Here is a 27,130-nt window from a genome sequence, read left to right as displayed (position 1 = left end):
ATTTGGACATTCACAGATTATGTACATGAAGTTTTGATCTAATTTCTCAAATTATCTGCACTCGATTGCATTATTTTACATAAACTCTTAACATATTTTAATTAACTTTTAAAAAATATTTAATTTGGAAAGTTCAAACTCATCCGGCAAGGTTTGAAATGGCCCAGAAGTTGCAACTCAAGTCATTGCCTGCAAAAGTTAAAGGTCGACGGTTTAGTTACTGTAATTGGCAACATTGTTTTACATAGAAACTGCTTTCATTTGGGGCAGGAATTGGAGAAACGTGAGTCATCCTTTATATAGCTTAACCAAAAGTAAAATTTAGGGGTGGAGTGTGTGGTGGTGAGAATTGAAGGAGACAGTCATCAATTACATTATTGTTATCTCCATCTCTACATATTTGTAGATGGTCTGAACAATGAAGTACTGAAATTCTTGTAAAATGGAAACATTAAGAATTTCAATAGGCTATACCACTTCCACGAGATCTATCATTTAGAGCAATTTTTTTTGTATATTTAGAGAGGATGAAAGAACAAGGAGGTTAAAAGTCTTGTCAGCCTTTAGTTTTGCAGACTTGCATCATTACAGTTCAAGTAAAAGTCATGAAATGATGTCTGACTGTGTCTGAGTTTAGTTTGTAAGCAATTGAAAATAATTTCTGGTTCTGCATGATGCACATTTTGAGGCCTGGGATGCATTGTATAATTGATACTCTGTACCATACCTGATCAACAATGGTGTCAATAGATACAAAAGTACAGGGTATTTTCGAACTCTCTTCAATGTATATTGAAGTAACAAATTGCATAACGTAAAAGTGCATATGTTGGGACAGCAATTGATAAACAATTACTACAGATCCATCCTTGCAATAAAACAAATGTTTGCTCATGATTAATGAGATTAATAATCCATGGTCTGATTACTTTTACAAAAGATTGCACTTCTGAAAATTTCAACCTCCATTTTAACTAGTTTTTCATTATTTTCATATTCTAACACCACGCTGTTTGAGATGCGTATTTACCAAGTATCTAATTTAAATTATTCAGAGTCAACATTTATAACATTTGTCTGACAAAATACAGAAATAAATTTAATTATGCATAAAACAAGGATTAGTTTTGAACATGCCAATTCGTAGTGAAGTCAAACCAAAACTACTTTAGCGTTGAAATCAATGGGAATTAAAATTGGTCAGTTTCCATACTGGGCAGCTGATCTGCAATAGCAGTTTTTTGCTCAGATCACAAATTATGCTGACTAAGAATTACATATTGCAATATTGAAATAATGTACCATTACGAGGAAACATAACAGAACCATAGCATATAACTTGCATTGACTGTAGTTCAGAGAGGAACTTGGGTTTAAACAAAAATTAGCCCTTGCTAATTTACTTGCTAACATCCACAAAGAAATTGTAATTAGCATACCATATTTTACAAAACGAATAAATGAGAGATCAATATATGGTGTTTGTGATAAAAATGTTAGTATAATTCTGAGGTATCAAGTTTAATTTTGGTAGGCTGATGATGTTGTGTAGTTTATCTTGCTGGTAGATTTTAAGTGAAAGAAAAACATTGCATGTCAATTAACATTTTCTTCCTGGAGTCAATGAGCAGGTCAAAGAGATTTTGTTTCCAACAGTTTTTTTTAATCTTTGGGTGTTTTATTTGCTTCATTTCTTTCAGGTTTCGGACAAGGACAAAGCTGAACAGTTGCAAGAAGAACTTCTCCGCACACAGGTAATGAATGTAAATATTTAATTATCAACATGATTGACATTTATTTTCAGGTTTTGGATATAGTTTGGGGAAACCTAACATGCATACTTTGTCTGCTGTAACGCACACAATGCACCTCCAACGTCAAACGTTTGTAATGTTGTTTATGCCATTATCCCTGTTGTACCTTAGGATAATAGTTTTCAGTACATTTGTCATAAAGTCAGTTACTAGTTTAAGACCATCTAAAGCTGATTGGTCATCAGGTTGTTTTTCGTGATGGTGAGCTCTTGCCTTTTTCTTTTGAAAAAATGCATGTCAATAATGCCACAAGGTTGGATATTTCCAATCTAGTGTTATGGCAGTTAGAAGGGATAATGTGGAGCAGATTTTTTTTTTTATTGTGAAATAGTCATTCCAGATTCTTAAATTATGTTTGCAACCTGCAAAACATCTACTGGTGCAGAAATTAATGGAATGGTGCATTACAACAAGGGTTTTGAATTAGATTATTCACCATTTCCTTCAGCGTGGATTTTTGTGTTGCAAATTGATGAAAATGCAAATTGATCCCGATGACAGACCACGGCATCTTCAACTTCATTAATGTTGGTTCCAAGTGGTTTCTCTCCTTAACCAATGTGATTCAAGGATTAATAAAGAAACAGGATGAACAGAGAAAAAGAATATTGGGTAGAATGGAGTTAAATTAGGTACACACAGAGAAAGGATTAAGAGATAATAAAGAGATTTCAGAGAGCAATTTTAAAAATTAGGTTCAGAATTTTAGGTTTTAATAGGGGCTCTAGGGGCTCTAAAATTTCATTGTTTCCTTTCTGGATTCCAAAGTTAAGTTGTATGTCAAGAACATAATACACTTCATTTAACAGTGTCCTTTCATGTGGCTTTGGCAAGATTAATTTGTTTTCATGGTAATTTCATTACACACATTGGAGAGACAAATTAGTGATATTCGGCACACTTTAATAACAGTGAGTATCATGACCCTGCTATTAATTTGTTTGAAGATATCTGCGCCATTATTTTTGTGACAGTCTGCTTCTAGATGGTGCCCAAGAGTGGAAAAAGTAAAAGGTATCTGGGTTATCTTCTCGGAAATTTTGAGATTGATTCTTGTCAATTTTGTAACGCTGGCTGTAAAAGCTTTGTGTTAGGAAATTATAACTCAACTGACTGAAAACAGGGATGTAACCAGAATAAGAACAGGTCTTAATGGCTACCATCTCAACTTCAATATATAAGACACCGCACCAAAATTCCAACCCTCTTTAACATTCACTCATTACAAGAACCTCTTCATTGTTGGCAGTGAGGTCGTTCATTCTTTCTGTAATGTAAGTTTCTGTTGCTATGAGTACAGCACATAGTTTATATTTGAATATTAACTGGTGAATTGCTGTGTATATGAAACATGCATTGTAAATGTCTGTTGAAGACAAATTCAGCTCTGAATATTAATTGAATTGGTTCACTAGAAATTGCTGATTTGTCACAGACATGCTTGCATTGACACTGACACTGTTTTAACCATACCCATAGTTAGTAGAGAATACCTGATACACAATTTATTTACTTTAACAAACACCTACTTCAATTCAGTGTCAAACCTTGTGGTCTTTCTCTTTCACCAAAACTTGCAATACTGCGACAATTATCTGTGATAAACGCACCCTCCTTTAGCAGCTTAGATTTTATTCAGCAATTGAGAACAGATTTCATCAGAGCGATTGCTGAAAATGTTGACTGACAATGTAAGACATTTCCTGACTGGCTCCCGCTGTCCCCAGAATGCAGAAGAAAGCTGTTTGCCTTTTGTCATGATGTACCTTGCTGGAGCTTCTCACTAGTGGTTGAATATGTTTTCATCTGCTGGGTTGGTGTAATTAATCTGATTAATTAAAATGACCATGATGCAATAACACTTCTATTTCCTGGTGCTTCCATGATGTTTAAAAACTGATTTTTTTTTTACTGTACTGCACATCATTTTAGCAAACCAGTAAGCAAGTGCGAAGGCTGCAAACAATATACGATCGAAAATCACTCAACTTTTCATCTTACCATGTAATCACTAATCGCACAAGCTGGCTAAATTACAAGTGCACATTCTGCGTGAATGATGATCAAAATCAGAATTTAAGGTTTGTTTCCACAGAAGAGTTTAATTGATTTTGTTTTGTTTTTTTCTTTTTTATAGCTGAAATATCAAAGAATTCTTGAACGTCTAGAGAAAGAAAATAAAGAGTTGCGAAAACAGGCTCTCCAGAAAGATGACAAAGGCATTCACCTAAGGAAGATGAAGGTGAAGATGTGTTTTCAATTGGAAATAGAAATGCTTCGAAAATATAAAACACTTTCCCACTGTTCCAAAACTTGTGTTGACCTGTATTCGATTTCTTAACAGAATCATAGAATAGAATAGAATCCCAACAGTGTGGAAACAGGCCCTTCGGCCCAACAAGTCCACACCGACCCTCAGAACACCCACCCAAACCCATTTGCCTATAACCCACCTAATCTTCACATCCCTGAACACTATGGGCAATTTAGCATGGCCAATCCACCTGGCCTGCACATCTTTGGACCGTGGGAGGAAACTGGAGCACCCGGAGGAAATCCACGCAGACACGGGGAGAATGTGCGAACTCCACACAGATAGTTGCCCGACGGTGGAATTGAACCCAGGTCCCTGGCGCTGTGAGAACCTAATCATTTGCCGTATAAAATGGATTTTCTTGTTACTGTTGGTTCTTATGCCAATCACCTCAAATCTCTGCATTTGGTTCTTGACTGTCAACCCAAGGGAACAGTTTCTCTTGATCAGCTCAACCCGGATCCCTTGTGATTTTAACCACATGTATCAAATATCCTTTCAATCTTCCATAAGGAGAGCAGCCTTAGTTTTTCTATTTGATCCTTATAGCTGATGTACTTTACCTTGGAGCAGTTCTCATAAATTGTTTCTGCACCCTCTGCACATCTATTCTTGGCCCTACACTTTAGGAAGGGACAGATTGCTCTCATTGAGGTTGAATCAGTGTTTTATAGCGGTTAACCATCAGTTGTTTGCTTTTGTATTTTTTGCTCCAGTTAGTTAAGGTCAAGAGCCTGTATCCCTTTTTAATCACAGTTTTAAACTGCCACATTCTAAAATTTGTGCATATATGTCCAATAAGAGTTTCCATTCCTGGTTTTACTCCTGGCAAGAGGGGGGAGAACTTGAAGGTGGTGGAGTTCCCATGTATCTGCTGCCCTGGTCCTTTGAGATGTAAGTGGTCATGGATTTGGACAGTGCTATCTGAGGATCTTGGGTGAATTTCAGTCTTACTTCCAGTCTTTTTAGTTACATTAAGCAAAAACAGTTACTTCTACCACTGTTTGTGATAATGTTGTTTCCAGTCTTTTTTATGAGGCAAGGTTCAGCGGACTCAAACTTTGGAAAGGTTATAGTTAACTCCTTTATACCTGGATAGTTAACATCTGTATGTTATGTTGAGGTTTGGTTGTCCATGTTTTACAGTTCAAGCTCATGTCCATTTTTTTTTGTATATTTGGATCAAATAGTTTCGAAGTTCTGTAGAGGTCATGTACTTCAGACTACAGATCTGGTTGTTCTTGTACATATTAGGAATTGTACCATTGAATTTATGTCACCTCTTCTCATGAAAATGCATGATTTTCCATGTGTCTTTATTAAATTGCTTTTGCCACATATCTGCCCATTCCACCAAACTGTCTGTACCCTCTGAAGCCTATCACTATCCTTCTCAAAGTTGCTAATTCTTTCAAGTTTTGTGTCATCTGTTAATTTTGATGTACCCCGTGCATGTAAGTAATTCATATATGTGAAGAAAAGCAGTGGTCCTCATAGTGACCCTTGAGAACGCCATTATAGGCCTTCCTCCAGTCTGCAAAACGGCCAACTTCGTATCCGTGCTGCCACTGTTTCTTTTAGCAAATGAACTTTAGCTTTTTTGAGAGACCTAATTTGTAGTGCTTTATCTCTTAAAAAAAGACAGCCAAGTTAGTTCAACATAATTTGCCTTTAACAGACTATGCTGGCTTTCCTTCATTAATCCACCCTTATTCAGACTTCCAGTTTAGTTGAATTCTGATGAAAGCTTTAATGCACATGTAGAAAAAAGGAGCAAGATAAGGCCATTCAGACCCTACAAGCCTGCTCAGCCATTCGATATGATCATGGCTGATTATTCCAACTCAACACCCTGTTCCATACTCTTGATCCCTTTACCCCTAAGAATTATAACTCGTTCCTGAAGATATTCAATCTTGTGCCTTCAATCACTTTCTGTGGCAGAGAATTCCACAGGCTTATTACTGTCTGGGTGAAGAAATTTCTCCTCTGCTGTGTTCTAAATGGCCTACCTCATACCCTTAGATTGTGATCCCTAGTTCTGGACTGCCAATCAGAAAAAGATCCATTTATTCCCGCTGTTTGTTTCCTGTCTGCCAACTAGTTCTCTATCCATGTCAGTAGACTACCCCCAATTTCATTTTGTTTTTACTTTCCACTGGTTATTTGAATATATTGTTTAAAAGTTTAAGTGATATGCTTTGGAAATATTGACTTGGAACATCATTTACCTGACTGCCTCAATCAAGTTCTGTAATAATTTATAATGTGTTGTACTAGATTATTTTAGGGGTTAAATTGAAGAATTCTTCCTTTTCTAGAAGTCTCTAATTGACTTGTATTCCGAAGTGTTGGACATCCTGTCAGACTATGACTCCAACTACAACACCCAGGACCATCTCCCAAGGGTGAGCAAAAATTATCATTGTCTCTGAGATAGTAGGAAATTATTTATCATTGTCTCTAGTTGTTTAAGGAGTATCCGAAGATAAATAAGAGTTAAAAGGACAGTGCGTCTGACACTGAGAAATGTAAGTTTGTTTACAGATGATTTTCATGTCTGCTTTGTTTTTAATTGACGCAAGTTGTTTTCTTCTAGGTAGTTGTAGTTGGAGACCAAAGTGCTGGAAAGACCAGTGTTCTGGAAATGATTGCCCAAGCTAGGATATTTCCTCGAGGATCTGGTGAAATGATGACTCGTGCGCCTGTCAAGGTAAAGAGATTAAACTTGTTGACGAGAATCTATAGAATATGGGAGTAAACACAGAAAAGTACATACTTAGCCAAAGTTGCATCCGCATTGGCATTTTAAAAAATTATCCTAGTTCTCAACTGATTTGTAGAGCTTTGATTTCGAACCATCTCAAGTAACCATTAGTGAGCCACTTAATAAAAAGTAAGATGTTCCTCCCTATTTGCTGATGCATAGTATGATGCCATGTACTAAGTTTAATTGAGCTCTTGTCTTTGATATTGGCTTAAATGTACCTTTAAAATTTATTGTGCGCAGCCAATTTTTTTGTCAAGGTATCAGTGCATGATATCATTTTTTAAAATATATGGTCACTTCAGTACGTATCACAGAATAAGAAGTGTGCGGGACCTTCTCGGCTGCTGAGAGTGACCATGCATGCATTAGTTTATTTGGAACAATGATCAGAGCTATGAAATAGAGCTGTGACATGGTCTTGATGCATAAACTATGGCTATTTGCAATGCAGACTTTTTTTTAAAGTTACAGCTCATTTAAATTGAACCAACTCCGGATTTTTGCTCAGCTTTACATATTTTTTGACTTGCATTTAATTACCACAAAAATACAAGAGATGATAGTGCTAAGAAGAGAGGCATTATATGAGAAAATGGAAAATGAACACTCAAATTGGTATACTTAGTTCCCGAATGAGATGACTCAACTTATTACAATAGGTTAATCTCGGAAATCAAACAATTGGTAGTTCACTCATGCTAGTCTCTAGTCCACATAGCAGTAGTAGTTTTAAAGTTGGCTCAAATTAGTTAAGAATGGGGAAGCTCATCAGTGTTTCCATTCCTGGTAACTGTCCAACAATCTGCTAAATTGTGAATATTGGCAGAAGTCCTTTCATAATAGTACATCTCACCTAGGATTCTTCAGGAAGAATGAACATGTGGCTGGGAAATCTGTGGCTGCTTGCTGCTGTATGCACCACCAAGTAGTCCACACCTTCAACATAAAAGAAATGGTGAAAATTATTAGGTCAGCAATTTGTTTTAATAATAGCTTTCACTTGGTGTTGCTAAATATGAGTCAGATATTTCATTACTGAACAGGAAGTTGCTCAGTTGTGACTGTGCTGCTGAAGGACATCACACCTTCATTGAACTAGTTTGGAAAATAGTTCATCAAGAGGCTGATTGTGAATTGTTTGTCTTAATTATGGTATTTCCCTGTCAAGCAACTGTCACTTCAAAGTACTGCATTTGACGATCATTAACTTTCTAGTGACATGCCTACCTTTTTAATAGCAAGTGCTCAGAAATATGGAAAACTTACGATCAAATTAATTTCCACTTTTCCTTCTTTAATAAATATGTCTCCAGTATTACTTTGTGTTATTACAGGGTCCTAATGAATAAATATTCAAATTCAAGATGTTTTTTAAAACCTTGAATTAAGTAATTATACAGCCCCTTCATAATTTCCACCTTTTTACATGACTCAACTTTTGCTTATTTTTAATTTTCGAGATAACCACATACAGGAATGATATAAATTGTATAAGTATAATGAAATGATGCCAAGTTTCAGAGTAGAAAGTTTTTATTTGTCACATGCAGCATTCTGCAGTTGAATAAATAGCCCCTCAGATATGGCAACCTAATTTATTTTCAGGTCACTTACTTCAAAGTTAAAATTTATTTTAAGTTAGTGTTACAGCATTTGTTATATTTCTTTACATTTGTGCGCTATAGTTCATTTATTTCTGCATAAATGACCTTTATTCATTACATAGTTTCTGCAAAATTGGATTTTTTTCAGGTGACATTGAGTGAAGGACCTCATCATGTGGCAGTGTTTAAAGACAGCTCACGAGAATTTGACCTGACCAAAGATGAGGATGTAAGTTCTTTCAGGATTTGTTTATTTTACTTGTTTAGATAATTTAGATTCTAAATAGGATGTATAGTCACTGTTAACTTTCAGAGCTGGTGTTACTGAAAACGGTTTTAAAAACAGATCAAAAAGCAAAATAGTATAGATCATAGAAATGCTTAAAAGGCTAGACAACATATGTAGGAAGTGAAACAAATTAACATTCCAGATGTGTCTAGACTTAACTCTTGACTATTCAATCATTGCTGGCGCACCTCTAACAATTACTGCTCTTCCCACCCTTGTGTCCACATTTTGGAAGTTATTAAAGGATTCCTCCTTGGCCTATCCACCATATCCCTTAGGAACAGCAACGCTCTTTTGTTACTGTACTGCTGTGTGAGCACAGAAATCTGCATTAACATTCCTGAGCAGTACTGAGGGCGTGCTGCACAATCAGAGGAAATCTTCTTCAGATTAGACTTGAAATTGTGGCCCCACCACCTTCTTAGTGGGTGAACAGGAGTGAGTTATCCCTGGTGTTTTAGTTAATATTTATCCCTCCACGAACATCATCAAAAGACATACTGCCTGATCATATCACATTGCTTTTGGGAAGTGTGGAAATTGACTGCTGCATTTCCTTCATTCCAAAATCACTACACTTCAAAAGTACTTCATTGGATGTAAACTCCTTTGAGATGTTCTGAGCTGATGCTGCATAAATGCAAACCCTCTATGGTGTCACTTGGCAATGTATGATTGGGCATAAAATGTGTTTCCACATGTCTGTTTTTCCTCTTCATCTGTGTGCAGTTTGTGTAAGTTTACCTGTCTGATGTCCATTTTTAATTTCATCCACTTAAATATAGGTGAGAAAAAACTGCCAACATTTGCACCTGCACATCTTTTTTTCCATTGTTGGACTGACTCCACACTCGCCCTCATCCCTGTAACTGTCTCAGACTACACCTGTTGCAATTTGGGATCTGCTTAACCCTAAACTGAGTTTCTGCCTCTGTTTCATATCCTTTTTGCTTTTACATTCAGAACATTATCAGCAGCAGGAGGGGTGGGTATTGTACTCTTAGATTGTGCTCCCAGCTTGATTTCCCCACTGTTCTCCCAACTGGTGACTCACTTTACATAATGTTCAGGTTGTCCAAATTTCTAGTGCTTAAATAACAATCTGTGTCAACCTATATCTTTAGTAAACTAGATTACCTCCAGTTCCTCAATATTTGCAATTTATTTCATTGTATTTATTTATTGTCACTGACCTCAAACCTCACTTTCACTGGAACTTTCTCCTAACCTTACAACATCCTCCCTGAATTTCTGATTTCTCATACTCTGACCTCTTGTGCATTTTTCTTCTTTCACCCAACCATTGTCGACTGTACCAGTTTTCTAGGTTGCATTCTGTGATATTCTCTTAAACTGCTTTGTTGCTTCAATTCTACCCCTACCTCCCATCTCCTGTTTAGCTTCTGTATCATTTCCTCATTCTCCCTGGTGGCAATGAATATTTTTCAATGTTTAAAAATAATGATGTAGCTACAAGATCTTGTTGTCAGTGCTGTTGCCACTACTACCTCAACTACAGCTTTGCAAAGTACAAAATTGTTCACGGGAATCTCAGCTGTTGAAATCTGCCGGGCAACGACTGCTACTTTAGGCTATAATCTGTTACATAATCAGTGTCAGATATGTGTCTTGCCAGATGAATTCCTGAAGCAAATCCTGACCTCCAAAATAACATGGTGTAGAACTGGATGAACACAGCAGGCCAAGCAGCATCAGAGGAGCAGGAAAGCTGATGTTTCGGTTCGAGACCCTTCTTCAGAAATGGGGGAGGGGAAGACTGACCTGAAACGTCAGCTTTCCTGCTGTGTTCACCTTGTTATCTCAGATTCTCCAGCATTGGCAGTTCCTGCTATCCCCGACCTCTGAATTCTGCTTTGCTTATGGATTGTCTGGAGGGCACTTCATAATCTAAATTCATGAATGCAGCTGATTAGTTATGGTTTGAGTTACATCTCTAAATTATGGTTTGGATGATGAATTGTATTTATGTTTCTGTTTACGCAGCTAGCAGCCTTGCGCAATGAAATTGAAATAAGAATGAGAAGTAGTTTAAAAGACGGGCAAACTGTCAGTCCTGAGGTATGAATGATTCTGTCTAATTATTTGCAGTAATAAAAAGTGTTCTGTTCAATACACTGTTGCAACAGAATTTATTTTGTCTATATGTTGAATGAAGTATAACAGCAATCATTAAAACTAACCTAAAACTTATGATATTTAGAAATTGCTGTGGATTTGTATGGTATGTCTTAAGTTAACCAACTGTGGAATTTGTATTAAAGTTATTGCTTGCATTCACTTTTCTATCATTCCTAGACCATTTCATTAAGTGTGAAGGGTCCAGGTCTGCAGCGAATGGTACTAGTTGATCTTCCTGGCGTTATCAGTGTAAGTATCAGAAAACATTCTTTGTTCTGTAAAGGAAATATGGTGCATCTACTTCTTTCACATTTTAAAATCGTCAGGTTAACAGAATCTTTTTATTGTGAGCTAATTAGATCTATATGTTATAAAAATAATCATTATAAATACCTATAATGACACTGAAAGCCAAATAAAAAATGAAGTATTTGGATCTAAAACTTTTGACAAAATTTTGCACTAAACATTCCCATGTGATGGCGTGTGTACTTCCCATGGTGATCCAAGTGTAGTGTTGTTGGAGGAGCTGCTGTTATTTGAAAGTAATGTCAATTACCATTGAAAAGATTTGAATTAGTATTGGGTCTTATGTTTTGTTGTCAATGGTTCTTTGTGCGTTTGATCAAATGAGTCATGTTGGTCAAATAAAGATTTCTGATTGTAATGTGAACATTGTAAAACTATTAATTGAATTTGTACTTTGATAATACATAGTTTATGTCTTCAACTAAATCTTTAGTCTGTTAGGGAGAGCTTGAATTTATCTAGAATAATGGCAAGAATGTTTCCTGTTGTATCACTGAACTTAAAAGCTTCTTTTTCCTCTGTCAAAGACTGTGACATCAGGAATGGCTGCTGACACCAAGGATGTAATTTTTAGCATAAGCAAGGCTTACATGCAGAATCCCAATGCTATTATCCTTTGCATCCAAGGTAAGAATTCAAAATTTATAAATAAAGATACATAGCTGGTGAAAAATTCTTGCACTGAATGTGACTTCATATGGCTTTCTAATATGGATAAGATAATTATTTTGAACTTGATTCATATTTTTTGTAATATAGCATATAAAAGCAAAGGAGCCTTAGCTTAATTTTCCATTTTATTTTTAGTACTTACAGAAATAATAGATGTACGGATTTATGAACATTGAGATTATAAATGACTCCATAAAAATTTGCATTTTTGTACACCTTATCCTGTAACTGTCATATAGAAAAATACTGAAAAATTTTCTACCAGCCAAAGTTAATGCGTATTTTCTGTGTTCTGATATTGATTGCTGTTCTTCAAATAGTGGCCTGTGATGCATCTAAGCAGGAAAGATCTATGGTTTCAGCCAAAAGATGAAATGCTGTATCAGCAATAATACCTCATTTTACTGACACCTTTGAGTTGGATTTGAACTCTCATCATTTTGACACATGGGTGCAAGTTCTACCCATGTAAACATTTTGACAAGTACAACTTGCTACAGTCAGGAACTTGCACCTTTCACTTCTGCCTTGGAAATGAATTTCACTTTAACAATTAACCCTGGTTTGGACAAGTTGCTGCCTGGAATTTGATAATTTGGGATCTCCACTATCTATCTTGTCTCATGGATGATATAAAATAATACATGCTAAACCAGTCCTATGGATGATATATGATAATACGTGCTAAACCATAAGTATTTGCAAATAATAAAAAAGAGATCTTGGCGAGCACAGGTTGTGAATAGGTTTAATGTTAGTTATAAGTGAACAAGCATATTAGGAGATAACAAGGTGTAGAGCTGGATGAACACAGCAGGCCAAGCAGCATCAGAGGAGCAGGAAAGCTGACGTTTCGGGCCTAGACCCTTCTTCAGAAATGTAGCATATTCGGAGGCTTTAATGAAGTGGAATGAATTCACTTAGAATGGATTATCAAGCAAAGTAAAAATAATTGAGCTATATATTTAAAATAACTTCTAACAATTGCACATTTGCCGTAATTGCTACGGATTCTATATTCAATTGTCAGATGGTTCTGTAGACGCTGAACGCAGCATTGTCACTGACCTGGTTAGCCAGATGGACCCACAAGGCAGAAGGACTATCTTTGTGTTGACCAAAGTGGATCTAGCAGAAAAAAACCTGGCTAGTCCCAGTAGGGTAAGGGCATTGCAACATTGATACTTTTAAAATTTGTTTGAAACTAACTTCTGTGCTATTTTAACGTATTTAATGTTTTCTATGTTCTGGACATGTAGTTGATTAATTCATTTTCCCAAAGATTGATCATTCATTGTTTTCAGTATCGTTAAATGTTCATTGTTTGTTTGTCTTTGTAGCCTGTTTCCCTGTAATTATTACAGTCATTCCATCACAGATGTGAATCAGTGATATACACAGGGGTGAAAATAATATACAAACAAAACTAGTTTACTAAAATATATATACTTCTGATCTTTTTAAAGCTTTTTGTGTACTTGTCACAAGACTTCTAACTCTAAACAAATTAGATACAGTGTACAAGATGTCCTTAATTAAGCAGACTGAAACTCTATAGGTAGTTAGATTGAAGATTAAGTAATTTGTAATTAATGCTTGTCACTTAAAATACTGCCAATAAATCTCACCAACCACAGCTACAAGAGGAATGAGATGTGAATGACTGTTCTAGACATCAACGCAGAATTAACTGAATTTGGATTAAGGGAAACTCCAGTCGCTGGGAATTAGTTGGAATCTAATCTTGCACAACGGTTGAATCTTGTGGTAGTTATAGGCCAATCATCTGAACCCCAGATGCTCTTGAAGGCAAAGCCCTAGATCCAATTTGTCTTATGGCATGAAGAAGGCATGTTTGTTGATGATTGCATTGTGTTCCATTTGCAACTCCTCAGATAATACAACATTTTGTGCCTCCGTGCACCAGACTTGGAAAACATTAAAGCTTGAGCTGCTAAGTCACAAGGGACAAGCACGCTGACAAGTGCCATGCATGATCATCTCTGTTAAAAGGGTCTAACACGTTCCCTTGATGTTCTATGATACTGATTTTGCAGAATCTTCCATCATCAACTTCCTGAATGTCAACATTTGGACAGAAATTTAAATTGGAGCAGTTTTGGCAACAAGAGAATGAGTGGCTCACTCTCTAATTACTGAATTATTGAATTACTGACTAATTCCTGACTACCACTAAGGCACATCTTAGGTGCCTGGTTTAATACAGTTCATGGGTAAATGCCGTTTTAACATATTACATGCTGGACACCTTCCAGGCAGGACAGAGTACCTAGTTGATCATCTTAAATATTCACTTAATGCGCAGCTGGTGCATTATGGCTGCAGTGTGTACTATCTACATGATGGATTGCAGCAACTTGCCAAGGCTTCTTCAAATTCATGACCTTTACTACAAGAACAGTTTGCGCCTAGAAATGTTTACTTAGTTACAAGTTCCCCTAGAAGTCACTTGTCTGGCTAAGAGCTATACTACCATTTCCTAATCATCACTTCGTTTATAATTCTGGAAGTCTCTCCCTGACAGCACGGTCTGAGTGCTTTTGTTATGTGGACAGTGACAGTTCAAGGTGACAGCGGACTGATGGGCAATAAATGGTTGTCTTGCTAATGATGTCTAAATTTTAAGAATTAGCTAAAAATGTAACCATGCTTAACTACAGCATAGAAAATCCTTAGGGAATGAAGCAAGACTTAAGATTTTTACAAATCAGTCTCAAACTATATAGGTGGAATGACATGGTCATGACTCTAAACCCAGTTGCTCATCGTTTTATTCATTGAAAAATACAGCAGTTTTGAGTGTTCACCATAAAATGATTTTCTGTGAGCAAATCACAGTCCAGATTTGATGCAGCCCATGAATACATATTTCAAAGTAAAATGTGCCAGCCCTAGTAGCATTTTTACTAGCTGTCCACTCCCCAAATGGTTAATTTCTACTTTAACTCTATGATTTATGTTGTGTGCAATGCATTAATTATGCAATGTATGCAAACTGATTCTTTTATTGGATTGTTTGGATTGCACAACTACAGATTCAACAGATTGTGGAAGGCAAGTTGTTCCCAATGAAGGCTCTTGGTTACTTTGCAGTCGTTACTGGCAGAGGTAAGTAAGCCACATCAATGTTCCATTGTTCTTTTTAAGAAGTCCCAGAAGGAAATACTTTGTCATTTATTTTGCTAAAGAAATCTTTTGTTGGAAAAACAGACTGCTTAAACGCTTTATGAAATGAGCATATGAACAATTATTTTGAGCCCAGGAAACGTAGCGGGTATTTAAGCCACAGTTTTTGTAGTGTCCTAAAGTATAAATTTATATTAAAATACCTCTATATCTTTTGTATTTTAAACAGGGAACACCAATGAAGGTATTGATTCCATAAAGGACTATGAAGGAGATTTCTTTCAGAATTCAAAATTATTGAAGTAAGTCGTGCAATGTCTATAATTATGTTTTGGTGGTTTGATTTGCACTTTGGTAATGTGAGAACTTGGTGCTGCATAACTTGAAGGTATAACAGACAGTCACATAGAGTAAAATCCTCCAGCTTTATATGCCAAAACAGTGCCCTACAATATCATTCAGTCTTTTAAGGAAGACCGTTGGCTTTTTTCTAATAAAGGCCATCAAGTTTAAGTCTATTGAGATAGTATATGGGTCTACTTTAGTGTAGCGTATTTTTAAAATATTAACATTTGTGTTCCATCATTATTTTTCATACACTGAAATGCGTTTATAGTCCTTGATAGCACAGTCCCTTTAACACTGCATTAGTGGCATTTGTTTTATAGGCAGAGCTTAAATTTCTGCAGTCTTCAAATTCTGAATTCAGATTATGGTTAACTTTTGGAAGATTTCGGTTAAAATGGAAATTAAACCTGAAATATTTGAGATTGATAGCTTCTGTGCTTATACAAGTCTCAGTCATATAAAATTTGCTCAGATATAAAATTTGTATTCGCTGTATCGCTGATATATTTTAATCTCTGTTACAGGCAGTTTTTTGTGTCTTATTTATGAATAGAGGGGTTATATCTGAAGTATTGCCTTTTGATACCTGGTCCTTTTGAATTTATGTTTTAAAATTTACTTTACCACAAGGGGGAGCTGTATCCCAATTTAATCACTACAAGTTGATTCATTTCTGATTTGAACATTTAGGTAAATGCCAAAGGTTTACTCGAGTCATACAGCACGAAGACAGATCTTTTGGTCCAATTCCTCAATGCCAACCAAGTTTCTTAAACTAAACCAGTCCCACTTGCCTGCATTTGGTCCCTAGCCCTCTAAACCTTTCCCATTCCTGTACCTGTCCGAATGTATTTTTTAAATGTTGTAACTGTTCCTGTACCTACCACTTTCTTTGGCAGTTCATTCCATTTTTGAACCACTTTGTGTGGAAAAGTTGCTCCTCAGGTCCTTTTTAAATCTTTCACCCCTCACCTTGAAAATATGCCCCCTAGTTTTGAACTCCTCTACTATAGGGAAAAGACCTTTGCTATTAATTTTTTCTATGCCACTCATGATTTTATAAGGTCACCCCTCACCCTCTTACGCTCCAGTGAAAATAGTCCCAGCCTATCCAGCCTCTCCCTATAACTCAAACCATCCAGTCCCAGCAACATCCTGGAAAATCTTTTCTGAACCCTCTCCAATTTAATAATGTCCTTCCTGTAGCAGGGCATCCAGAACTCTGCACAGTACTCCAAAAGTAGCCTCACCAATGTCCTTTACAACTTCAGCATGACGCCCCAACTTCTATACTCAGTGGTCTGAGCAATGAATGCAAGCGTGGTAAATACTTCTTAACCACCCTGTGTACCTGTGACGCAGCTTTCAAAGAAGTATGTACCTAAACCCCTAGATCTCTCTGTTTGACAACACTACCCAGGACCTTACCATTAACTGTATATGTCCTGACCTTGTTCACTTTACCAAAATGCAATACCTTGCATTTAGCCAAATTAAACTCCATCTGCCACTTTTCAGCCCATTGGCCTAGTTGATCAAGATTCCTTTGTAATCTTAGATAATCTTCTCTTTTTACTATACAACCAATTTTGGTGTCATCTGCAAACTTACTGGCCATGCCTCCTAAATTCTCCTAAATAAATGACAAACATCCATGGACCCAGCACCGAAAGCTGCGGAACACTGCTGGTCACAGCCCTTCAGTCTGAAATCCAACCATCCATCATCATCTTTCTGTCTCCTACCATCAAGCCAATGTTGTGTCGAATTGACAAGCTCTCCTTGAATCGCAAGTGATCTAACTTGACTGATTTGTCTGCCATGTGGAACTTTATTGAAAGCTTTACTAAAGTCCATGCAGATAACGTCTACCACTCTGCCCGCTTCAATCTTTTTGCTTACATCCTCAAAAACTCAATCAAGTTTGTAAGACACAATTTCCCACATCCAAAGCCATGTTGACTATCCCTAATCAGTCCCTGCCTCTCCAAATGCATGTAAATCCTACCTCTCAGAATTGCCTCCAGCAACTTACCCACCACTGATCTCCGACTCAGTAAATGTCGAGCTGGAAAAGCACAACAGGTCAGACAACATCCGAGGAGCAGGGAAGTCAATGTTTCGGGCCGAAATTGTTTGTCAGGACTGGGGAGGGGGCTCGGGGTAGGGGATAGGATAGGTGGGATGGAGAAAAGTGCATGCAGGTAGGGGGTTAATGTGGTTGGTCAGTGGGAAGGGTGGAGTGGATGGGTGAGTAGGAAGATGGACAGGTTGCAGGTGGAGAGACTTTTGAAGTTGGTGAAGTCAATGTTGAGGACATTGGGCTGTAAGCTCCTAAGGCGAAATATCAGGTGTTGTTCCTCCAGTTTATGTTTGGCCTAACTCTGACAGTGGGCATGTCACCAGGGGAGCCGGAGGGGAAGTTAAAGTGGATGGCAACCTGAATGTCGGGTTGGTTGGTGTGTGTAGAACACAGATGCTCTGCGAACTGGTCCCCGAGTCTGCATTTGATCTCCCCGATATGGAGGAGACCACATCAGGAGCAACAGATAAAGTAGATGAGGTTAGATGAAGTGCAAGTGAATCTCTGCTGGATTTGGACGGAGGCGAGGGGGAGGTGTAGCACCTGCTGCTGCAGGGAAAGGTACCGCATGTGGTAGAGGGGGAAGTGGGGAGTGTGGAACTGACATGGGAGTCACGGAGTGAAGGGTCCCTGCAGAAAGCGTACAGGGGTGGGGAGGAAAATATCTTTTTGGTGCTGGGGTCTGATTGTAGGTGGCGGAAATGTCAGAGAATGATGTGTTGTATTCGGAGATTGGTGGGGTGGTGTGTGAGGACTAAGCGGACTCTATCCTTATTGTTGGACGGAGAGGGTTTGAGGGCGGAAATGCAGGAAATGAGGGCATCCTCAATAACAGGAGGGGAAACTATGGTCCCAACTGATGTCCTTAAATAAAGCTCTCCTTAAATAAAGGCATTACATTAGCCACCTTCCAGGTCTCCGGCACCTCACTCGTGGTTATAGATGACACAAGTATCTCTGCTAGGGGCCACGCAATTTCTTCCTTAACTTCCCACAATTTTCTGGGATATACTTGATCAGGTCGTGGAGATTTATCCACTTTTTTGTGTTTTAAGACCTCCAGCACCATCTCTTCTGTAATGTGCACTGTTTTCAAGACATCAGTGTTTATTTCCCCGAGTTCCCTAGCCTCTGTGTCTCTCTCCACAGTAAAAACTGATGTGAAATATTTGTTAGTACCCCCTGTGATTTCACACATAGATAACCTCACTGATCTTTAAGGGGCCCTATTCTCTTCCTAGTTGTTCTTTTGCTTTAATGTACTTATAGAATCTCTTTGGGTTAGCCTTAACCTTATCTGCCAAGGCTATCCCCTATCCCCTTTTAGCCCTTTTGAATTCCCTGTTAAGAATGCCCGTACACCCCTTATACTCTTCAAGAGATTCACTTCATTCCAGTTGTCTATACCTGACATATGCCTCTTCCTTATTCTTGACCATCCATTGTTCCCTACTCTTAACCAACTTTACCCTTCACTCTAACTGGAACGTAATGCCTCTGAACTCTTGTTATCTCATTTTTGAAAACCTCCCATTTGCCTCTTGTCCTTTTACCTGTGAACAGACTACCCGAATCAACTTTTGAAAGTTCCTTTCTCATACTGTCAAAATTTGGCTGTCTCCAATTAAGAACTTTTACTTTTATGCAAGGCCTATCTTTTTCCATGACTATTTTAAAGCTCATAGAATTATGATCGGGGTCCCAAAGTGCTCTCCCACTAACACTTCAGTTCTGAGGAAGGGTCACCTGACCTGAAACATTAACTCTGATTTTTCTTCATAGATGCTGGCAGACCTGTTGAGGTTTTCCAGCAACTTGTTTTCATTCCTGATTTACAGCATCCACAGTTCTTGCGGTTTGTTACTTCAGTCGCTTGCTCTGCCTTATTTCCCAAAAGAAGTTTGAGTTTTGCTCCTTCTCTAGTAGGTACATTTACATATTGAAAAAGAAAATTTTCCTGAACACACAATAAATTCCTCATCATCCAAGCACTTGACACTATTGCAGTCCCAGTCTTGTTTTAATTTATTTCTTCTAGTTTTAATTTATAACCTCTTGGGAACTGGAGAGAAACATAAGCAAATTGAAGACCGAAGGCCTATAGATTAAAATCCTAGAGGAGTTGTTTCTCTCACGCTTCAAAAATTCAACCAAAAGATCAATTGACCCTCGAGGAAACTTGAGGCCTATGCCTCTATTTACTTATATTTTGAAGATCAAATGAAGCCATCAAAATGATTCTCTTAAAAGACAGAGTCGTAGCTAACTACTGCAGAATCCATTAATTCTTGCTAATGTAATTTAAGGTTGCATAATTAAGATGAGGCCAAAGCTGCCTGGTTTTCTTTCAAGCACAGAACTGATAGTTCCATGAATTTGGAGCCCTTATTGCATTATGCCAGGCAGCGTGTCTCATTTTTTAGAATTTTTGCATATATTGGCGTCTGTTCCCTCAACAAGCGTAATTGTTACAGAAATGTGTGCCTTTGTTTTCTTCAGTTTGAGCCACCGCAATCTTGTCATCTTTCTTCTTCAAACAGAGAATTTTGAGGTTGCATCTTTCCATTTCTCTCTTGACATTGGAATTGCTCCAAAACATCCTATTCATGCAATTAGTCTTACACCTTTGAGTTGTCAGCCGTGGTAATATGATTATGGAAAAGAATACATGAAGTAGTTTGCTATTGTCTTTCTCATGTATTTGAAGCAAATATTAGAGAATCTCCCCTTCCTGAAATATCCACTGCCCATAAGGATAATCACTTGGTAGATATTTGAAGATCTGAAATGGTACTAAGTTGATTACAACTTCATAATAAAATCAAAATACTGCATGCTGAAAATCTGTAACCAACAGAGAATACTAGAGAAATTCTGCTGATCCCACAGCATTTATGGAGATAGAAACAGAGTTAATGTTTCAAGTCTGGTTTGATTCTGCAGAAATGAAAGGTGTTGTAAAATAGATTCTTTTTTATTCGTTTAACAGAGTCCGAAGCAGAACAAACGTGGAGATGGTATAGTCACCATAGTCCCAGAGGACCATAACGTGTTCTGTCACTACAGAGAAGGGACTGTTGATAGTTTAACTTGAGAATTACCAAGCCTCGGGCGAGTGGCGAGGTTCAGAAGGCAGGATCTTCATGGTACCTTCGTCGGTACGGGAATTGAGCCCATACTTTTGGCATCATTCTGCCATCTAGCCAACTGAGCTAAATAACCATCATAATACAGATGGTATAGAGGCCCAATGCAAGACATGAAGTGGTTAATCGTAGAAAATAAATAAATGTGAAAAAGGGATAGATAAAGGTGTGACAGGGAGAGAATTGGAAAATGAACAAGACACACTCACAACATGACTGTGGGGGAGACGGAATGTAAGAAAAATGGAAAACAGTGATAATGTGGTCTCTGAAGTTATTGAATTTAATGTTGAGCATTTAGTGTGTCTAAGAGGAAAATCAGTTTTTGTTCGTTGAGCTTGTGTTATGCTTTGTTGAAACATTACTGCACGCCTGCTTTTGGTCTCGCTAATGTAAAGGACACTGTATTGTGAGCAGTGAATGCAGAAGCCTGAAAGAAGCACAAGTGAAATGCTTCACATGTGTTTGAGGCGGTCAGTGAGGAGGGACCTGGGATGAATGGGCAGGTGTTACACCTTCTATGATTGTGTGGACCGGTGCCAATGGGGGGCAAGAAAGCCTTGGGGGTGATGAAGGAGTGGATCACGATGTCATGGAGGGAATGGCTGCTTTGGAATGCTGACAGGAGGGGAAGATGAGCCTGGTGATGGTGGAAAAGGTAGAGGATGATCCTTTGAATGCAGAGACTAGTGTGTGGAAAGTAAGGACAAATGATACCCTGTCATTATCCTGGAGAGGAAAGGAAGGGATGAGAGCAGAAGTGCAGAAGGTGGGTCAGACATGGCTGAAGGCCCTGCTAAAGGAAGCCATGTTGGAGGCAGACTGGTGGAAGATGGCATCTTCAGAACAGATGCATAGGAGGCAGAGAAACTGTGAGAATGCAATCAAAGCAATGTGTGAGATGTAGTTAAGGTAACTGGGAGTCGGTGGCTTGTAACGGATATTAGTGGAGAGGCTATCCCCAGAAATGGAAACATCGAAGTGAAGGCAAGGAAGTGAAGAGAAAGAGATAGACCAGATGAAGGAAAGAGAAAGATGGAAATTGGAAGCAGAACCGATTAATTTTTCTAATTCCACTCGAGAGCAGGAAGCATCACTCAGACGTTAGATCAGTGTATCAGAGAAAGAGTTGTGGATAGGAGCCCCAAGTGGTAGTGGAACAATGAATGGCTGTACCTGTGATTTGGAGAAAAATGAGTTGAATTAAAAGAGAAGCTGTTCATAGTAAGAACAAGCTCAGCCAGATGAGGGAGAGTGGTGGTGGACGCAGTCTGTACAGCCCTCTTCATGAAAGAAGCGGAGAGCCCTCAGATTATACTGATGAGGGATCAATGTGTAGTGGGTATGTACATGCATAGGAAGTGGCTAGGTCCAGAAAACTGGCAATTATGAAAGGGCATTAAGTGTCAGAAGAATCATAAGTGTACAGGGAAGGAAGCTGTATAAATGGGGAAATACGGTCAAGATTTGAAGAAATAAGTTTAATAGGGTGAAATTATTACTCCCTTGTCAAGTATAGATATCAAAACTGTATGTGCAAATGCTGATACAAATCATTCTGTAGTTATGATAAAGCGTCAGTTGGTGGATGTAGTGAGATTTGCAGCTAACAAGGTCTGAGTGCCCAGCACAGCAGAGAATCTACACCTAATGGATAGAATCAGTGAAAGTTTACAGACTGAAATTTATTGTAAAATAATGACAGTTGTGAAGAATGGAAGAAATAATGTTGAGTAAACAGTTAAAGATAAATGATCAACAGCTGCAATAAGTGTCACAGTTTAAATGTGTAGGAGGTATCTTGTCAGAAGATGGTTACTGCTAGAAAAACAATGGCAAAGAATGCAGTCTCCAAACATAAAGAACTCATTAGCACAAGAATGAGTAGAGTTCTTGGGAAAAGAATGCTCAAGATAGTGATATGGAATATCTTGTTTAAAGTTTTTGAGAAGATTTGTAGCTTGGGTCATGGATGAAGTTGCAGACTTGCTCGCTGAGCCAGTGTGTTTGATTGCAGACGTTTCGTCACTGTGCTAGGTAACATCGTCAGTGCGCCTCTGGTGAAGCGTTGGTGTTCTGTCCCACTTGTTATTTTCTGCCTCGGTTTGCTGGGGTGGTTGATATTACTTTGGGTTCTGTTTTTCAGTGGTTTGTGTATAGGATCTGGTTCAATGTGTTTGTTGACGGAGTTCCGGTTGGAATCCCAGTCGAATTTGTGTCCTCCTTTGTCCGTGTGTATTGAAATCAGTGAGAACTGGTCGTGTCTCTTGGTGGCTGGTTAGTGTTTGTGTATCCTTATTGTCAGTTTTCTTCCAATTTGGCCTATGTAATGTTTCTCACAGTCCTTGCATGGTACTTTATATATTACATTAGTTTTATTGGTTGTGTGTATGGGATCCTTTATGTTCGTCAGTAGCTGTCGCAGGGTGGTTGTTGGTTCGTGGGCTACCCTTGTACCTCTGGGTCTAAGTAGTCTTGTGATAATCTCTGATGTACAGTAGGTTGACTGCTGTGTCTTGCCGTGTTGTGGTGTCGTCTTGTTGTGGTCTGTTACGGAGGTAACGACAGATTGTGCTTTGTGGGTATCCATTCCTATTAAAAACTCCGTAAAGGTGCTCCTGTTCTGCTTTGTGCAGTTGCGGGTTGCTGCAGTGTGTTGTGGCTCATTTGAATAATGTCCTGATGCAGCTCTGTTTATGGTTGATGGGGTGGTTGCTGGTGTAAATAAGTATCTGGTCCGTATGTGTGATCTTTCTGTATACGCTTGTCTGGAGTTCCCTGTTGTTCTTACATTCCACCATTGTGTCCAGGAAGGATAGTCGGTTGTTGTTCTCCTCCTCTTTTGTGAATTTTATTCCTGTGAGGAGAAGTTTAGGTGTCCGTGGGTTTCTTCTAGTCTTGTGCATTTGATAATCACAATGGTGTCATCTACATAGCGGACCCAGAGTTTGGGTTGGATAGTGGGGGGCACTGTCTGTTCTAATCTTTGCATTACCATTTCTGCTATCAGTCCTGAAATTGGCGTTCTGTTGATTTGTTTGTATAAACAGTTGTTGAAGGTGAAGTGGGTTGTGAGGCACAGATCAAGCAGTTTCAGGGTGCTGTTGATGTTGTTATTGTCGTGCGGTGTCTACTTTCCTGATTCATCCAGCAGTGTGGCAGTTGTCTCATTGGCGAGGTTGATGTTTATGGATGTAAATAGTGCTGGTACATCGAACGATACCATTGTCTCATCCTCTTCTCTTCTGGTATCCTTGATGATGTTGAGGGATTTTTGGGAGGAATGGATGGAGTGAGTAGTGTTGTCAGCTAGGTATTTCAGTTTCCGTTGTAGTTCTTTGGCTGGTCTATATGTTGCATGCCTGGTAGTGAGACAATGGGTCTGAGGGGGACCCCTGACTTGTGTACCTCGGGGAGTCCATAGAAGCGGGGTGTGTTGGATCCCTCTAGCTTCACCTTTTGGTAGTCTGTCTTGCTGATGTTTCCTGAGCTGTGAAATTTCTTCAGGGTTGTTGTAATCCGGTTCCCTAACTGTGGTGTTGGGACTATCATCATCTGTTGGTATCTGCTAGTTGTGCATTGGTTTTCTCAATGTATTGAGCTCTATTAAGGATTACTGTCATGCGTCCTTTGTCTGCCGGTAGGATTACGATGTTTCTGTCTGTCTTGAGTCTTTCCAGGGCTTTCTTCTGCTCTGTTGAATGTGTTCTACTTCCCTTTTCTGCTCAGTGTTGGGATTATTGTCTGTCTGATGATCTGTTGTATTTCCTCTGTGAGTCCATTGCTCTTCAGTGTCAATTCCAGTGCAGCCAGGAAGTCAGTCTTTTTTTGGCGTCTCTGTAATTATAATTCAGTCCACATACTAGGACGGTCTTCTCAGTGTCTGTAAGTGATTGGTCCAAGGTGTTCTTGGTCCGTGTTTCTGTGTTGTCCGTGTCGACGTTGTGAGTGAGTTTGGATAGTTGTCTTGTAGGGCTATTCTTTTCTTTGTTCTGTGATGGCTTATTCCAGTGTGGTTGTCCATTCTTGGTCGGTTGTGTTGGAGTACAAAGCTTTTTGATGTGCAGTTTCCTGCTCATATTTGTGGAGGCGATTGTGGGTATCATTGATCATAACCCTTATCATTCTGCGGCCGTTCTGTGCAGCTGTTCTCTGTGTCTGTGGATTGTTGATAGGTGGTTTATCTTTAAGCTTTGTGGTAATACCTGTTTTCTGAGGCATTCATGCAGGAAGTATAGTCTCACAGGTCTCAGTACACTTGGACAAAAAAGGACATCAATTCAATTGGGACAACACATCCATAATAGTGCTAGCCAAACAGAGACATGCCAGGGAATTCCTGGAGGCCTGGCATTCCAACCGGAACTCTGTCAACAAATACAATAATGAACCAGACCCAATATACAAACTACTTGAAAACAGAACTGCAAGTAATACGAACCACCCCAGCAAACCGAGGCATATAAATAACAAGCAGGACAGAACACCAACGCTTCACTGGAGGCACAATGGCGATATTACTTAGCAGGGTGACAGAATGTCTGCAATCGAACACATCAGCTCGGTGGGCAAGTCTGGAATATTTTGTTGTATGGAACTGAAATGTGGACCTTGAAAACTGCTTAGTCAAAAATTTAAAAATTGTTGAAGGTGATTCAGGAGAATGATGGAATGGATCAATCAGAAAGAGCACAACATCAATGAAGAAGTTCTCAGGATGATGGTGGAGAAAAGATCGTAAGTGACTATCACCAGCAGATGTTAACGAGGTTGGATTGGCCACAATCTGAGGCTTGAGAACAGGCTGAAGGAAGATTAGTGGGATATAAACCAAGAGTGAGAAAGAGAATGCTGATGACAGATAACTAGCAATTGAAAATTGCAGGGTAAAGAGGAAAACGCAAGCCCAAGAGGCAAAAACGGAAGTTGCTGGAAAAGCTCAGCAGGTCTGGCAGCATCTGTGAAGAGAAATCGGAGTTAATGTTTCGGGTCGGGTGACCCTTCCTCAGAGGTTTTCCGGCAACTTCTGTTTTTGTTTCTGATTTACAGCTTCCACAGTTCTTTTGGTTTTTACACAATCAAGAAATATGAATAAATGAGCAGAGGACCTGCCTTTAGGCAAGTCACTGCTACAAAGGCATATTTGATAATGGCATACTCTGATCAATTGAGGAGTGGTCAGATGGCCCTCCTATTTCCCTGGACTATACCTACCTGCAGCATGATTTTTGAAAAGGATCTCCTTCTCAATTCAATGAGTATTTAACTCTTCATGTACTGTTACTGTAAGAAGCAGACAAGTTTTCTTGAGTTTTTTTTGAAGAGAATGGTATGTATTGTACTTATCTAAGTGTAATTAATAATAATGCTCCAACTTTCACACATGCGCATCCAAAGTTCTCCCACTCATCAGTAAGTCACCATGTCGAAGGAGAGTTTGGGAGATACTTTAAAATTCAATAAACTTTAAAGTCATAAAATTCTTGTAGGTTGTTGACTTGAGTGGAGCCAGGCTGAACTCAGTGGTTGTTCTGGTTTCAGTGTTGAAGCAGTTAAAAATGTAAGCAGACAATTTATTTGTTGTTCTGAATGCAGCAGCTACTATTTATGTTCTTTAAAAATCTCTGTGAGATATGTGAATAGTTGATCAGCAGATAGGTGAAGAAAGAAAGGGAGAGGGACTCACATAGGCACCTTGCTTCTAGAGCATCTTTTTCGCTTCTGTTACCCCTCTGGAGTTTAACAGTTTTGTAACCATAACAAGAGCTGTCTGAATTCTCTCCAACTGACCAAATGACTAATGTATACATTCTGGTTGTCTAGTTTTGACTTGATTAGATTGTGATTGGAGTTGGTTCCTTTTTCAGCAAGAGTTAATTTTCTGACTTGTTTACTTCTAATGCATAGTCCTTACTCAAATAATTCTTGAGTGTTCTGTGAATGGATTAGGTGTTGATGCCATCCCAGCTTCTTCAAGGTAATTGGCTGTGCTGGGGGTGGCTATATTTAATAGCCTTGGAATTTACCCTGTACAGTAATGCAAACATTCAGCTATCTTAGAAGCTGCAATTTCAAGTCCCTGGAATGCTGCTTCTGTCTTTTTTCTAAAAAAAAAATCTATTGAGTGGTTTGTAGCTAGTAAATTCTTACTCATTTTTAAATAACGTCATGCTTTGTACGATAGAATATTGTACATTTTAGTGAGCTAATTAACTGCACAGAAAGCTATCATTTAAATTTTGAACTGTTATTTAACTGTACAGTATTCAAATATTACTGGCAAAAGCACTCTTATTGGTGAAAGTACCATGGAGAATGCAACAGATAATGATGATTGACTGTTAACTGCCAGCTTGATTGGTCATGTTATTGTCTTGTGAAATGGGGCAGCAAATGGATGTGAGATAGTAGGAACTGCAGATGCTGGAGAATCCGAGACAACAAGGTGCAGGGCTGGATGAACACAGCAGGCCAAGCAGCATCATAGGAGCAGAG

The 27,130-nt window shown here is 38.5% G+C and overlaps 1 protein-coding gene across 1 annotated transcript in view; it reads left to right on the top strand.

Annotated features, from left to right (window-relative positions):
* The window catches only part of LOC109937702 (dynamin-like 120 kDa protein, mitochondrial), a gene marked incomplete at its 5' end in the record, with an annotated part of 103,780 nt that overhangs the window by 6,545 nt on the left and 70,105 nt on the right, over window positions 1-27,130 (top strand). The window contains 11 exons of the mRNA XM_048604588.1: window positions 1,701-1,754; window positions 3,952-4,056; window positions 6,450-6,536; window positions 6,728-6,841; window positions 8,651-8,731; window positions 10,796-10,870; window positions 11,108-11,179; window positions 11,767-11,866; window positions 12,942-13,072; window positions 14,968-15,040; window positions 15,288-15,360. Coding sequence (XP_048460545.1) covers window positions 1,701-1,754; window positions 3,952-4,056; window positions 6,450-6,536; window positions 6,728-6,841; window positions 8,651-8,731; window positions 10,796-10,870; window positions 11,108-11,179; window positions 11,767-11,866; window positions 12,942-13,072; window positions 14,968-15,040; window positions 15,288-15,360 — 965 coding nt within the window. The remainder of the gene's footprint in view (window positions 1-1,700; window positions 1,755-3,951; window positions 4,057-6,449; window positions 6,537-6,727; window positions 6,842-8,650; window positions 8,732-10,795; window positions 10,871-11,107; window positions 11,180-11,766; window positions 11,867-12,941; window positions 13,073-14,967; window positions 15,041-15,287; window positions 15,361-27,130) is intronic.

The sequence above is a fragment of the Rhincodon typus genome, chromosome 13, assembly GCF_021869965.1.
Source record: "Rhincodon typus isolate 14 chromosome 13, sRhiTyp1.1, whole genome shotgun sequence".
Lineage (NCBI taxonomy): Eukaryota > Metazoa > Chordata > Chondrichthyes > Orectolobiformes > Rhincodontidae > Rhincodon > Rhincodon typus.
The sequence above is the reverse complement of the archived record's forward strand: the minus strand, read 5'-3'. Positions and strand labels throughout refer to the sequence as shown.